The sequence below is a fragment of the Blastomyces dermatitidis genome, assembly GCF_000003525.1.
Source record: "Blastomyces dermatitidis ER-3 genomic scaffold supercont1.3, whole genome shotgun sequence".
NCBI classification, from domain to species: domain Eukaryota; kingdom Fungi; phylum Ascomycota; class Eurotiomycetes; order Onygenales; family Ajellomycetaceae; genus Blastomyces; species Blastomyces dermatitidis.
The window spans coordinates 1,420,782-1,433,474 of NW_025544776.1; the positions used below are offsets into that span (position 1 = coordinate 1,420,782).

At 47.2% G+C, this 12,693-nt stretch overlaps 4 protein-coding genes across 6 annotated transcripts; 2 read left to right on the forward strand and 2 right to left on the reverse strand.

Annotated features, from left to right (window-relative positions):
- The first annotated feature begins 841 nt into the window (after window positions 1-841).
- Window positions 842-4,163, forward strand: BDCG_02783 (uncharacterized protein). Its single transcript, XM_045418346.1, has one exon. It carries the CDS (start codon window positions 1,258-1,260, stop codon window positions 3,325-3,327), a length of 2,070 nt encoding a protein of 689 aa, XP_045274949.1. The 5' UTR covers window positions 842-1,257; the 3' UTR covers window positions 3,328-4,163.
- Window positions 3,757-6,899, reverse strand: BDCG_02784 (60S ribosomal protein L10-A). Its single transcript, XM_045418347.1, has 3 exons — window positions 5,501-6,899; window positions 5,066-5,241; window positions 3,757-4,991 (listed from the first exon to the last, which is right to left on the reverse strand). Exons 1-3 carry the CDS (start codon window positions 5,543-5,545, stop codon window positions 4,541-4,543), a joined length of 672 nt encoding a protein of 223 aa, XP_045274950.1. The 5' UTR covers window positions 5,546-6,899; the 3' UTR covers window positions 3,757-4,540.
- Window positions 5,847-10,810, forward strand: BDCG_02785 (CFEM domain-containing protein). 3 transcript variants are annotated; one of them, XM_045418349.1, is made up of 10 exons: window positions 5,847-6,185; window positions 6,222-6,840; window positions 7,009-7,859; window positions 7,959-8,094; window positions 8,166-8,350; window positions 8,406-8,442; window positions 8,503-8,570; window positions 8,644-9,029; window positions 9,145-9,212; window positions 9,282-10,810. In XM_045418349.1, the coding sequence occupies exons 4-10, from the start codon at window positions 8,043-8,045 to the stop codon at window positions 9,662-9,664; spliced, it is 1,179 nt and encodes a 392-aa protein (XP_045280157.1). In that variant the 5' UTR covers window positions 5,847-6,185; window positions 6,222-6,840; window positions 7,009-7,859; window positions 7,959-8,042; the 3' UTR covers window positions 9,665-10,810. The 3 variants fall into 3 exon arrangements, with proteins under 3 accessions (XP_045280157.1, XP_045280158.1, XP_045274951.1); XM_045418348.1 differs by lacking the exon at window positions 5,847-6,185 and having other exon boundaries at window positions 6,479-6,840; window positions 8,157-8,350; window positions 9,282-10,089; window positions 10,244-10,407; XM_045418350.1 differs by having other exon boundaries at window positions 6,222-7,859; window positions 7,959-8,350.
- Window positions 9,298-11,374, reverse strand: BDCG_02786 (60S ribosomal protein L30). The gene is made up of 4 exons (XM_045418351.1): window positions 11,042-11,374; window positions 10,828-10,932; window positions 10,691-10,740; window positions 9,298-10,296 (listed from the first exon to the last, which is right to left on the reverse strand). Exons 1-4 carry the CDS (start codon window positions 11,115-11,117, stop codon window positions 10,198-10,200), a joined length of 330 nt encoding a protein of 109 aa, XP_045274952.1. The 5' UTR covers window positions 11,118-11,374; the 3' UTR covers window positions 9,298-10,197.
- Between the last annotated feature and the right edge of the window lie 1,319 nt (window positions 11,375-12,693).

The following is a 12,693-nucleotide window of genomic DNA, read 5'->3' on the forward strand; positions in this document are numbered from 1 at the left end:
CAACCACTTTTTAGCCGTCGATGAGGGGCGGTAGAGGTGGTGGTGGTGGTAGAGGGGGTAGAGGGTAAGGAGTGGAAGTGGTAGAGGGGGCTGCGCAAGCAGAAAAGCGAGCGTAAGCGAGCATTTGATGCTTGTTAGCTATTATTATTATTGTTCTATCGTTGTGTTCAGTGTCAGACTGTCAGCCCAACATATGTCCAGATAAAAAGTGGGCTCTTGCTGAAATGTGCGTCTAGGCGTCTGGTATGATACGCGCACAGTACTCCATAGAGCACTTATAATCCTTCCCAAGGCTATGAGTGGCCAGAAACTCTAGCGAATTCGTATCTTTAAAAGAAGGGCACACTCAAGGAACCAGAGGCTTCAGCCGGGGCATCCGGATATCAGTTTTTTAAACCCCCACCCCCTGGAAGAGGCGCGAGATCAAGGTCTCCTGGGGGAATTGGTAGGATCAAACACTAATCCAGGCCCAGTTCTTTTAACGTTTCCCAACGCGATCCACGCTTGCTAAGCACACATTATAGCGGATTGCAATGCGATTATAAGTCCTTTTTGTTCAGCTCGTTTGTAGAAAGTTCCATTTCGACCACGAAAGCAAAATAGGTAACTTCAATAGCCAATGGCTTGCCACACACCTGGTAGAGTAACGCAGAGATAATGTACGCCCAGTACATGTACAGTCCATACATACATGCAACTTTTTGCAGGCTTGGGCACTGACAAGGGACGATCCATGGTGGGGGCGCATGTCCATTGTCCAGTTAGAAGAATGTAACCGGGAGATATTGACCTCACCGGAGGATAAAAATGACCAAAGTCCCCTTCAAAACGATTAGATCATTTTGACTACAATAAAGAGAGATGCGGTCTCCATAAAAAAGAAGCTATTTTATCGCAGGTTAGCCTATAGCACGCCGTGACCCTTAGTCAGTTGACTCCTATCCGCATCGTGTTTGTTGTTTTAAGTTGCTCCCGGCCGTGTTTAGCGGGGAGCGAGCGGGTGGTGGGTGTGGGCAACTGCGTCACCTGTTTTTCGGTCTCGTCAGCCGCCAGTCACATCCAACCAACATCGATCTCCGCAACCTCACCTGCTTCAAAGACTCAACCTGGCCTCACTGAGTTCTCTCCTACGACGGCCCTTCATCTTGTTCTCGTGGGCAAATTTTCATATATTCTTATTTTTGCTGTTGTGTTTGAATCTGTATCTCCTTTGCCGTTGTTTGGAGTGGGGTACCGCATTACGTGTCTACCTTCACCATGGCATTCCGTCTACCTACACATCCTCCACAGAGGCAACAAGCCTACACTGGCGCCCCTCAGCCCTCCAGCCTCGAGACCAGGTCTACGGCTGCGTACTTGCAACGCCCCCAACAGCAACAACAGCAGCAGCAGCAGCATCAACAAGTCGAAGAGTCGACAGAATGGGTCCTCTTCTCGCCCTCCCACGCGGGCTCCATTACGGCCCGCACCCATACCACCTCCACTGAAAGAACACCGCGCACAGCTGGCCTGTCGCGAGTCAGTGATTTTGGTTCGCTTGACACTGCTGCCCAATCCCAATCTGAAGATGAACTTGATGAGGATGTGTTGGAAGATGATACCACAGAGCTTGACAGCCTGGACGATGGCTTACATGCCTTTCGCGAACCTACTAGATACAGGATAATATCTACTCAGGCAGGCCCTTATGATACCGCCATCCTCCCAGCACATGACGGGTTAGGTTTGTTTGCCCCGTCGAGCCAGGATGTACAGGATCAGCTCTGGCAACATGAACAATACAACCCGCGACGGTGGGGTGACGGTAGACATAGAAGGCGGTCTAGTGTCCAGAGAAATTTGGAGACTGTTGAAGAAATCCAGGCTCGCGAGTTAGAGCGCGAGAGATGGCAGAGAATTGAGCAGTGGAGGATGGAACAGAGCCGTGCTTTGTTGCAGGAGATTGAGAAGGAGACGAGGCGGAGAAGAAACAGCCGCGCAAGTCATACTGGCGAAAGATTAGTAGTAGCTCGACAGGCTCTTGAGAGTGATGCGGGGAAAATCGATCTGGAAACTAATGCCTCCGAAGCTGGTACTCAAGAATCCCGTCTTAGCCAGGATTTAGGATCGCATGATTATGATGATGATGATGCTGCAGCTAATGAGTCCTTCTGGAGAAGGATCACCCGGAAAGTCATTCGGGACTTAATTGGTATCGATGACTCCTTACTTTCAGTCATCTTGGGTGAGTCGCTTGTCCCGACTGAGAAAAGAGAGCAAGATGAGATGTCCGCAGTGAACGATCTCAGCGATTCTACATTAGATGGCTTGCACCATCATTTGGATGGGGACGAGGTCCTGAAAGACGTGAGTGACGCTCCTCACGCCGACGATCATTGGCATGAAAGGCTCCTGGAGCGTATTGCTCGCGAGTTGGGAATTCTGGTCCATCAACTATGTGAACATCCAGGTGCCTTCAGCACTTATGTTCGCTCTTCAGCATCTATTTCTAAACAGTATGCTGGTATACCTATTTCTCCACCTCCTTCGACACCCATAGCATCTGTCTCTCGGCCATTTCCCCTGTCTCGAACCGCGTCAAATAATACCACATCCAATCTTGCGTCAACATACTCTCCCCAATACGAATTCGGCCCCACCCTCCGAGACGTAGCTAACGCTGCATTAGAAATTGGGGAAGAAGCACCCCTCTCCCCTTACGACCCGAATACCCAGCCTGCGCCACTGACGGCAGGTCAAATCCCCCAAAGCAGCGAAGCCCTCTCAGAAGCCGCCCGCCTTGAACGCGAGCGCGAGTATTGGGAACGCGAGCTAGATATCAAAATGGTCTTCCACTTCCTGCGCAGCCGCTTTAGCAAAAACATCCCCTTCACAAATGACGACAACAATAACAAAAACACGTCCCCTCGCCGTCGCAGCTCCACCAATACCACCACCACCCTTTCAACCCACCCAACAAATCAACAAGACTCTTCCCTCCGCGCTGCCATAATCCGACAACATCACCCCCTCGTCGCGCGCGCCCATGCCCGCTCCCAATCCCAAATCCAACGGGCCATGGCCCGGCAGCATGCCCGACAACCTTCAACATCTCTCTCGAGCCCTGCCATGGCTGGGCCCGCTAGCCCAATCCTCTGCCATCATATCCGCCGCCCTAGCTCCAGTTGCGCAAGCCAAAGTGCAAAGATGTCTGTGGTCTCGGCGAAGCGGACGATGGCTGGCGGTAGTGGGTCGAGTCGACATTACTGGGATATTGGGGGTAGCGTTGGGAGCGGAAGCGTGGTTGTCTCTGCGGTTGGAGGGATAGGGAGTTGGCGCGATGTTTGAAACGAATGTTTAATTATTTATGCTCTAGTGGTGAATAGCGAACGAGGTCATCTTCGCATCATTGGTTTTTTTCTTCTTTCTTCCCCCTTTAGCCTTTCTTGGACCTCGATAAGCATATATGATTCTATTTGCTACCTTCTCGCGTGGAGTAACATGCTTTCTTTCTTGTGTTTTATCTACCTTTTTTCATGCTCTGCCCACATACACATTTGAAGTATATCACGGAAAGTGAATAGATGGCTCAAAGGGCATTGGAAGGCGCGTCGGAAGAGGGATTAGGGGGAGGAATCCTTGGGCCAGGCTAGATGGGAATGGATGCCTCTTTGGTTCTTGTTTTTCGAATGATAGCATAAATGACCTTTTGGGAGCACGGAAAGGCGCGTAGAGGGAGGCTGTCTATTCTCTTACATGTATATATGAAAGCAGTTTGGTAACTTCAAATTAGTTGTTTATAAGCTAGATATGTGGCCGAAGCAATACTTGAGACCTATATCTGGGTGGCCACACACTGTGTATGCGCTGCAACACACCACCAGCTAAAGAATTACACATGGTGATGATCACTGAGTTACTGGCATATCAACATATTTCTCATATTCCCAAATAATTTGTTAATCTCACTAGAATTCAGTTAAGTGTGACTGAGTATACACATAGAGAAGAATGACTGTCCATATCATGAAGAAGCAGAGACACAGAAAGACTACTGTAGAAACATTGACATTTATATTGTAGTCTTATGAAGATCAAACATATAGATTTGAATAAATGTGACTTTCATTCATATTTAAGAGTCATATAAACTGACTGACTGACTTACTGATACTCAATGCTATTTTCACCAGTTCATAACCATCAGTGTCTAAGAGAGATAGAAAAAGAAAAACTCTTCTCTATTGAAATTCACTGAATAGTTGAACTGTAAAATAGTTATGAGGATTCACAGATCAGAGATAAATCTAGAATGCATGAACTTGTTACACAGTGCCCATCATATCAACAGATTCCCATGCTTTTCATGATGGATCAATGAAAATCCAATTCCACAAACATTACACAGACAAGGATGGAGTCCCAGGGATATATCTTATATTTTGTTTGTTGAATCCTTTTTGTAAACGCTTAGATTTGTGTCATAAAACAATAGAAAAAGAAAGAAAAAAGGAAAGAAAATCAAAAAAAAAAGCTAACTTCTTCCCATTCATTAACAAATCTATGCTTGCGACAGATTCTCATACGCCTCTGGGAATCGCTTCATGTTCTCCTCAATGTTGCCCTTATTTCTCAAGAACTGAACGTAGGCACCATCAATCTTGACACGGCCCTCTTGTCTGAGCTGGATGTACTCCTCACGTCTCAGTGGGGTGAAGCCCCAGTTCTTACTGACAATGATCTTCTGACGGCCGGGGAACTTGTACATGGAGCGGCGGAGAGCCTCGACGGCGGTAGCACGGTGGGCATCACGGGTGCGAACGCTGAGAAGGATTTGGCCAATGTTGACGCGAGCGACGATGCCGTTGGGCTTACCGAAGGCACCACGCATACCGGTTTGGAGTCTATCCGCGCCGGCACACGACAACATCTTGTTGATACGGACGACATGGTAGGGGTGGGCGCGGACGCGGAGGTGGAAACCTTCCTTACCGGCGACCTTGACGAGGTACCTGGATTGGTGATATGGCATCAGTAAAAATATTGCTTACACGCGGGACTCGATTTGTTGTGGTGGGCTACGTACTTGTTGGCGCAAATACGGGCAGCTTCAAGAGCCTCAGAGCTCAACTGTTCGTACTCGTTGGACACCATGTGCACACACAGAGGGAACTCATCGACATTGGCCTTCTTGCGACCAAGATCAAAGATACGGATCTTAGGGTCGGGCACACCGCGGTTGAAGCGGGATTTAGGATATGGCTATGGCAAAAGCTCAATTATTAGCATTTGACATAGAATTTTGGCCCCATTTAGTTTTCAGTAAATGCGTCAGCAGTCTCCTGTCACATCGCACGCCGAAAATCGCACACGGAGCCAGTGATAGACAGACAGGTGCTTTCAACAACAGTCATTGACGTCTCCTTGCTCGGCTGGTGGGCATGCGAAGTTTCGTCTTTCCCCACAACGATGTTCATGTCGAAAATCAAAAGGAGCAACAGGAACATCAGCAGCATCGTACCTTGTTCTTGCAGTAGCGGTAACATCTCGCTGGACGACGTGCCATTTTGTCGGATGATTAGGAGCAATGACAGCACTTCCTGCGAACTAGGTGATATGTGGTTTGGCGGTGTTGTCGGTCGTTGTCGTCGTCGTCGTGGAAGAGATTCCGGTTAAGTATTCAAGTGTTGCCGTTTTTGATTTCCAAGCATCGGGGCTAGTGACATCACATGACCATACCCTAAGCCCTAATATCCTAAATAAGACATCAAAGGGGGAATTGATTACTAATCGTAAGCCACTGGCGATTAGTCACATGACTTTGATATCAAACCTTCCTCAAACAAGAAAGGAAGGCCTCAACTCCAGGCAAAGAATGACGATGATGATTGCTAGCAACAAGCTAGAAGCCTCATCTGCTGACATGCTCGCTGATATGCTTTAACTACTGCAATCAACCGTTGCAGTAGAAACTTAGCCTCAGACCTAACGCATTCTAACACTGAAGTTGGGCATCTAAGGGGCGTGTCGTCAGAGATGCACAGCCAGGTTTGATGAAGGTATTACTATATGCTCTACATCAATTCTCACTCTTAAGGCAAAGGCAGAGGGATTCACTCAGGCGTTTTCCGTGAGTACCGAGGCGACATTATTGCGATGGGACAAAAATTTCGCTGGGACATCCGCGATGTTTTCTAGATGCGGAGGTGCCCTGCGTCCTATCCTTTATTGAATCCCGAGAGACTTTGGGATCACGCACCTAACGTCCAAAATGGCATATTTTCCGAGCAGCATGCCATCTCCTTTGCCAGGTCCCAGGGGCCAGGAGCATGGTTAAAGTTTTCATACTTGGCTTGCCACTTGGCTTTATGGCAGATTGATTGGCCAAATTGCTGGGAATATGTCGATAGTATTTGGCGATGGGACATGAAAAAGCCTATTTCAACCTGTTTTCACACGGCCGCGGATGACTCTAATAACAGTTATCTACAGGATGCCCTCCAGACACTCAACGGATTTTATGCATCGTGAGCCATGCCTAACGAGGCGTGTATTCCATTCCTACTAACCCTCAGCAAACGCCAAGTCCTTTCAAATTCGAGTTTTGAAATCTCATACAAGGCTGAAGCGCGTTTCACTGTTTGACGTAGCCAGAAAGACGGGGTGACATCGGCTTGTTACGTCTTCGTTGTGGGCAGGGCAGGATTGTCATACTACGCAGCGTACGGAGTGGTGAACAGAACTTGAAACTTGATCTCTTGCCAAGGTATCTGCAGCATGCAGTCTCCGCTTTCAACAATTTCCCGGTGCCACTCCTGAGTCGGCTAGGCTTGAAGGAGTTGCGATGATCCTGGATCCCAAGTGAGTAGTGATTTCAGTTGAAGTTGCTTGTCTCGAGTTGCGCTCCACCACAAAAAACCCTATCCCCGGCTAGGCACGCGCCACCCGCGCTAGCATCGGCAGCACGTGCTGTTCGGACACGGCACCTGGTACGAATCGTCAATTGTCACATTTATTAATTCAACAAAGAGCCACACAGGTACCGTAGAGAGATGTAATATGCCTGGACAAAGCCTTCTTTGAAGTTTGCCGGACCCATTATTACCATGCAACCATTATTGTTCCCACTGTTGGGGTGGAGAAACACTGGGGTCCAGAGCCACTGACAACTGGAGATACCAGATTCAACCCCGGGATGCCTTGAACAAATGGGGCATCGGTCCACTATCTACTTTGCGTCCGAGGACCGAAGACGAGCAGGCACAGAAGTATTTTGAATTTCCCTTGCCTTCATAGTATTCCAGAGCACCCGTGGATGCTGGCGAGGTCCCTGATCTGGCTCCATGGAGAAGAATATGTGCTCTAACCCAGCTCTTTGGTCCCAACATCGTTAATATCCGCTGTTCTTTTGATTTGTCGTTCGTATGCTACCCCGACTCTATATCTACGGAGTTGCTGTTTTGCGTTGCCCCGCTGCCTCCTTATGCGATCGACAGAACACTGGTGAAGGCTTCATTCAGCATTGTGCTCTGAAGGCCAGCAGCTTTACATATTCGACCCCTCCCCCATTTCTTTTCTTCCTATCTTGGCATTATCTGTTCCAGGTCTGATAGGGCATTATATTCTCCATACTATACTCAGGGATTGAAGTACCAAGTTCAATTTACAACTAATCAGTTGGATTTGCCAGGTGTTGTGTGCTGTCAACTATTCCATATGTGGTCTGGGTTACCTAGGCCTGTCTAGCAACTACGTATAAAACCGCAAAGCTGAGGGGATTCCGGTTTCTGCTTGCCCTCGCGGCTGGCTTGGCCTCCCTAGCCACAGCAGCAGGCGTTGAAACGCGAGCGGATTCAATCGCCGATTTACCAACATGTGCCGTAGGTTTTCTACTGCAGCAAGCTTACCTGCGGCGTATTATTTTCTTATTGACTCTTTGGAGAGAGTGCGGCTGCTAACTTTCAACTGATGCATTCTAGACAAAATGTTTTTCCCAACTAGCTCCAGAGTTCCCCTGCCTTCTCCAGGATCCAACATGCGTTTGCTCGGATGACAACCTGGCGATGGCTGTCGAGAATTGTGTCCTAGGACACTGCACATTTAGAGAAGCCCTCAGTAAGACCTCAGGCGCTTGATATTGTCACCGTGGATCTCCTAAACCTGGTTACTCATTACAGTATTTAAAGCTGCGAAACGTATCTCAGAAAATCTCTGTGGACACTCTGAACGAGACAGAACGTCCTTGGTTTCAATATGCGGAGTAACGGGACTTGCTGTTGCCTTTACCGCATTCATATTGCGCATGATATCGAAGGCACCATACTTTGGTGGACAGTTTCATGCAGATGACTGGACCATCACAGTCGCTATGGTAGGCTTCGATATTGATATTCTTGATCTTCGACAATATGCTGATAATTTATTAGGTATTTGGTATACCTTTGGGTGTTTTGTCGGTACCTCGTAAGTATCCTCTCATTGGAGTTACCTCTCCTGGATTATTTCTCATTCGGAAGTGTATAGTCGCCAATGCCGGTCTGGGGAAGGACATGTGGAATGTTCAGTTTGACAAAATCACATACATTCTTAAAGTGAGTCGCTCCATCGCATGGTCTGTGGTCTCAACGAAAGAACATGGTGTCAACTAACCTTCTAATCATTCAGGTCTATTACGTACAAGAAGTAATGTATTTTGTCACCATGAACGTTACGAAAGTATCCATATTGTTCTTCTACCTGCGAATATTCCCTTCACACAAGTTCAAAATCGCCTGTTATGTCGTGATGAGCGTTACCATTGCCTATGGGACTGCGCTTGTGTTTGCCGCTCTGTTCCAATGTAACCCGGTCCATCTGGCCTGGGAACATTGGGATGGCGAGCATACGAACTACAAATGCAGCAATATCAATCTCATCGGATGGTTGAGCGCAGCAATAAATATCGTTTTGGACATCGTCATTATCACCTTGCCAGTCAAGCAACTTCTAGGATTATCGTTGTCAGTGAAAAAGAAGATCCACATCCTACTAATGTTTGGTGTGGGATTTTTGTTAGTTTCCCCTTTCTGACTCCCATCACTACCAACTTCGTTCATTGCACAGATTGTACCCTTTTCGCGGTCACGAAGGAAACGACTCAGTTCTAACAAGGGAAAAAATAAACAGCGTCACAATCGTCAGCATAATCCGCCTGAAGTCGTTACTTCAATTTGGTAACTCCCATAACATAACCTGTACGTTCACTTCTTCATACATATCACCCCTCGCACCTATCTTACCTCCTATTCTGACAAACTTAATAGGGGATCATGTTCCCGTCGGCTACTGGAGTACTATCGAAGGGCATGCCAGCATCCTCTGCGCATGTATGCCGGCAATCCGTGCTCTCCTCCGCAAGTTGTTCCCAGCGATGTTCGGCGACCGAACCGGTGCCTCGTCCAGCGGAACTAGGAAAATACGCACGAACAAACTCAGTAGCAGCAATGTTAAAATATTTTCTTCTCAAGGACATGTTCCGCATTCGCCGCTTTCACCACGTTCGCCGCATGCGAGGAATTCTCTAGGGAAAGGTGGTGGGACGGTGTCTTTAGAGTCAGATATATTTCCCTTAGTCGAAAGAGGGGAAGTAGGCCCTGGGCATGGGTTTGGGAGTTATACAATCGTTAAGAGTGTCTATGAAAATTAGTAAGATTGGCCAAGGTATATATATATCACGATAAGCACGACGGAGTACGGTTTGCTTTTGGACGGCGCGTTGTTTTAATTTTTAATTTTTAATTTTGATTACGATGTGTGGCCTCATATTTTAATTTATAAAACTGTTTACGATTCCAATCGGGCTTCAGGAGATGGAACAAAGTGAGATGAATCATTAACAAGCAGCAGTTCTGCGTCTCTCCGGATAAATTGGATTTTGGCTTCACCATTATGTTTTTGGCTCTGCATTTGTCGACGTCACGTTTATTTTGTTGTGTTTCCATTTTCTCATGTCCAGTTTCATTTCCAGGCTAGTGGCTCAGGTACGGTACAGTACATACACAGGCTCCAGCTAGGAGGTAGAGGGAAACTAAAGAGTCCGCTATTTATCTCCAACAAGCAAGGCCCAACAAGGCACCTGCCGCCCTTCCATTCCATTCCAAATGCAATGGCGGTGGCAGCAGCACCCTCCCACCTGCCTCACAGAAAAAGCATCCCGTCATCCATACGAAATGTTTTCACTTAAGCAGTGGTGCCACTGAGGATATCGGAGTCACCAGCATCCAAGATGGCCATGGTGGAGCATCTGAAGAGCTTTCCGCAGGCGGTTCCAAGCTCGATCTAAAGAAAGTGGAGCAAAAAAGTTACTTTCCCACAATTTCCATCCCCCGCATTCGTGGGAAGGAAAGAGCGGAAAAATAAAAGTATTCGATAGTCAGCGATTTTGGTTCGATACCCTCCAAAGCTTTTTGTTTCTTGTAAATGTTGCAGGGAGACATGATAAAGCTTCTTCGCTGGGTAGAACATGACTACATATATCGCCCGGTCCGGCTCGTACCCTCGAGCTCGACTCAGCTCCCGTGTGTAGCATGGCTCATGGAGCTCAATATCACATGTCACGGTGGTGGTAATGAAGTTACGGTTTTCTGAGTTGAGTCGAGACGAGTCGAGCCGGTGGATGGAGCATGCTGGGAAAAGAACGAGGGGAAATAGTATGAGATTTGGCTTAGCTTACGTTGTTACCGGAGAAGTGGTGGACACTGGTCTTGGAAAGCATGGAGTAGTCTGCAAAAACGAAAAACGAATTGTTAGCCATAATTCTTTGGGCGCATGGGTCATAAACCAGAAAAATAAATATAAGATGTTTCTTACATTCAAGCTCACTCTTGCGGAGGGGAGGAGTGTTGCCGGCAATGATGACGAGCTTGGCCTTGCCGGATCGGAGGGACTTGAGGGTAGACTTATAACCCAGAGTGACTATTCGAAAACCAATTAGTCTGAGCGCCCATCAAATCTGCAAATGAAGCAAGCGATCGAATCGATCGTCTTCACAATGAAATATTTCTCAATAGCAGGATATGCTCACCCTTGCCGGACTTCATCACAAGCGCAAGCCGCGAGTTGATGTTGTCGGTGCTCTTCTTAGCCTTCTTTGGTGCCATCGTAACGCGTTAGAAATGCCAGGAGGACTCTCTAAAGGTATGAAATTGAAACTGGTGGGTTTTCGCGCTCCGGCAGGAAATGGAGATTGGCGATAGAAGAGGTTGACGTTCGTATGTAGCTGGGTGAGTTTTAGCGAATTTTCGAATGGAATTTTTGTGTGGGCTGGAAAAAAACACGGACAAATATTTTTCCGATAGTGCAGTAATTAATCTGTTATGTAAGCGCTACCTTAATTTGTTTATTATGTTTGTTTTCAAAAGTAACACTACATACAAATTTTGGTGGGGCGGTACAGGGTTGATCGAGAGTATTTGATCGGGAAGGTTATTTGACTACGTTACATTCTCCAGGAACGAGAATATTATTTCTGTTTATCTAGGGCATTAAGTAGTCTCGATAACATATTGTCCAGCATGCTACTCTCCGAAGCTATGCTCTGCCGATATGCTTCCAGAATGCAATGCATCTTACGCATAGCATCCGCAAACTCAGCGCATCCGTCAAATGCTTCGAATAGTAATATATAGGGCCATACACGTAAATTTACGAAGAAGCTCAGGGGTGAAATCAGCGGCGACGCTCCCCAAGAAGCAAACTCTGAAAGGGTGCATGTCCTTATTTATCCTTAACTTCTGGATAATTGTTACTCTCTCCCAGGCCAATCTGGCCAATTTCTGACATTTTGCTGGGAATCTCCACTGTGAAATCTGTAGCAGTTGGAGTTTATTTTCCTTTAAAAGGTACGGATAAGTACTATCTATCGGAGCGGAGACACCATATTGCGAGCTGCCCATTGGAAAAACGTGCAAGATCTAAGCAGCTGTTTTATTGTCGCCTTTCAGAGTTGGACGTGCCCTGAAAGCAGGAAATTTGGCAGAGAAACATTCCTAGGTTGTAAAGGTTTAGGACTCGACATGGGTGGTTGGTGCCAAACCAATATAAAGTCTTTCAATCCTAGCTTCATAAATATCAAACTTTTGCCCAAATCAGTGGCGGCCAACAGGGCAACCTAACTCTTGCTGTTTCACAGTCTTGAATGACTAGATTAGGTTTTGTTTGGTCTTTGCTCCGTCGGCTCATTTGTTGCCAGCAACTTGGTGCCCGGGAATGGGCGTGCAAGCAAAACAGGATAGTGTCCTCCTCAACCCAGCACGCGAATATGTGAGTGACACGTCAAATGGGTTACTAAACATAACGGGAATGAAAAGAAGTCGAAGCTATTGCGCAAGTGATCAGATTCCTGGGCAGAAAACGTACACTTGATACATGAGAATGAGACGGAGTTGTTTGAAGGCGCAATCGTCAGTTGGCACTTAGTCCGCTGCTGGACACAGGCTGGCACAAAGGGCATATAAGCAGTGCGTGTTCGTTTCAGAAACTACAGGAAGAGAATATCAGCGTATAGAAAAGCCACCTGTATCCGTTATCCGTCCACGCTACCCTACCCAACCCGCTTTGCAACCTCGAATTTGATGCCCAAGACTTTTTATTTGGCCGGTCTTGGCGGCCGTTGCCCAGCCCGGTCTGAATCCACTATTCTCTTTAAAGACATCACGTGCTTAAACGCCAGACGAA

Bases quoted from the DNA above. Each gene is read 5' to 3' on its own strand.
- BDCG_02783 (XM_045418346.1), top strand. From the start codon at position 1,258: ATGGCATTCCGTCTACCTACACATCCTCCACAGAGGCAACAAGCCTAC.
- BDCG_02786 (XM_045418351.1), bottom strand. From the start codon at position 11,117: ATGGCACCAAAGAAGGCTAAGAAGAGCACCGACAACATCAACTCGCGG. The intron at 10,933-11,041 runs GTGAGCATATCC...GTTTTCGAATAG, and splicing joins TGTGATGAAGTCCGGCAAGG to TCACTCTGGGTTATAAGTCT. The intron at 10,297-10,690 runs GTAAGCTAAGCC...CACTTTCTTTAG, and splicing joins ACCACTTCTCCGGTAACAAC to ATCGAGCTTGGAACCGCCTG.
- BDCG_02785 (XM_045418348.1), top strand. From the start codon at position 8,043: ATGGCTGTCGAGAATTGTGTCCTAGGACACTGCACATTTAGAGAAGCC. The intron at 8,351-8,405 runs GTAGGCTTCGAT...ATAATTTATTAG, and splicing joins GGACCATCACAGTCGCTATG to GTATTTGGTATACCTTTGGG. The intron at 8,443-8,502 runs GTAAGTATCCTC...GGAAGTGTATAG, and splicing joins GGGTGTTTTGTCGGTACCTC to TCGCCAATGCCGGTCTGGGG.
- BDCG_02784 (XM_045418347.1), bottom strand. From the start codon at position 5,545: ATGGCACGTCGTCCAGCGAGATGTTACCGCTACTGCAAGAACAAG. The intron at 5,242-5,500 runs GTACGATGCTGC...CTTTTGCCATAG, and splicing joins ACCGCTACTGCAAGAACAAG to CCATATCCTAAATCCCGCTT. The intron at 4,992-5,065 runs GTACGTAGCCCA...TCACCAATCCAG, and splicing joins GCCCGTATTTGCGCCAACAA to GTACCTCGTCAAGGTCGCCG.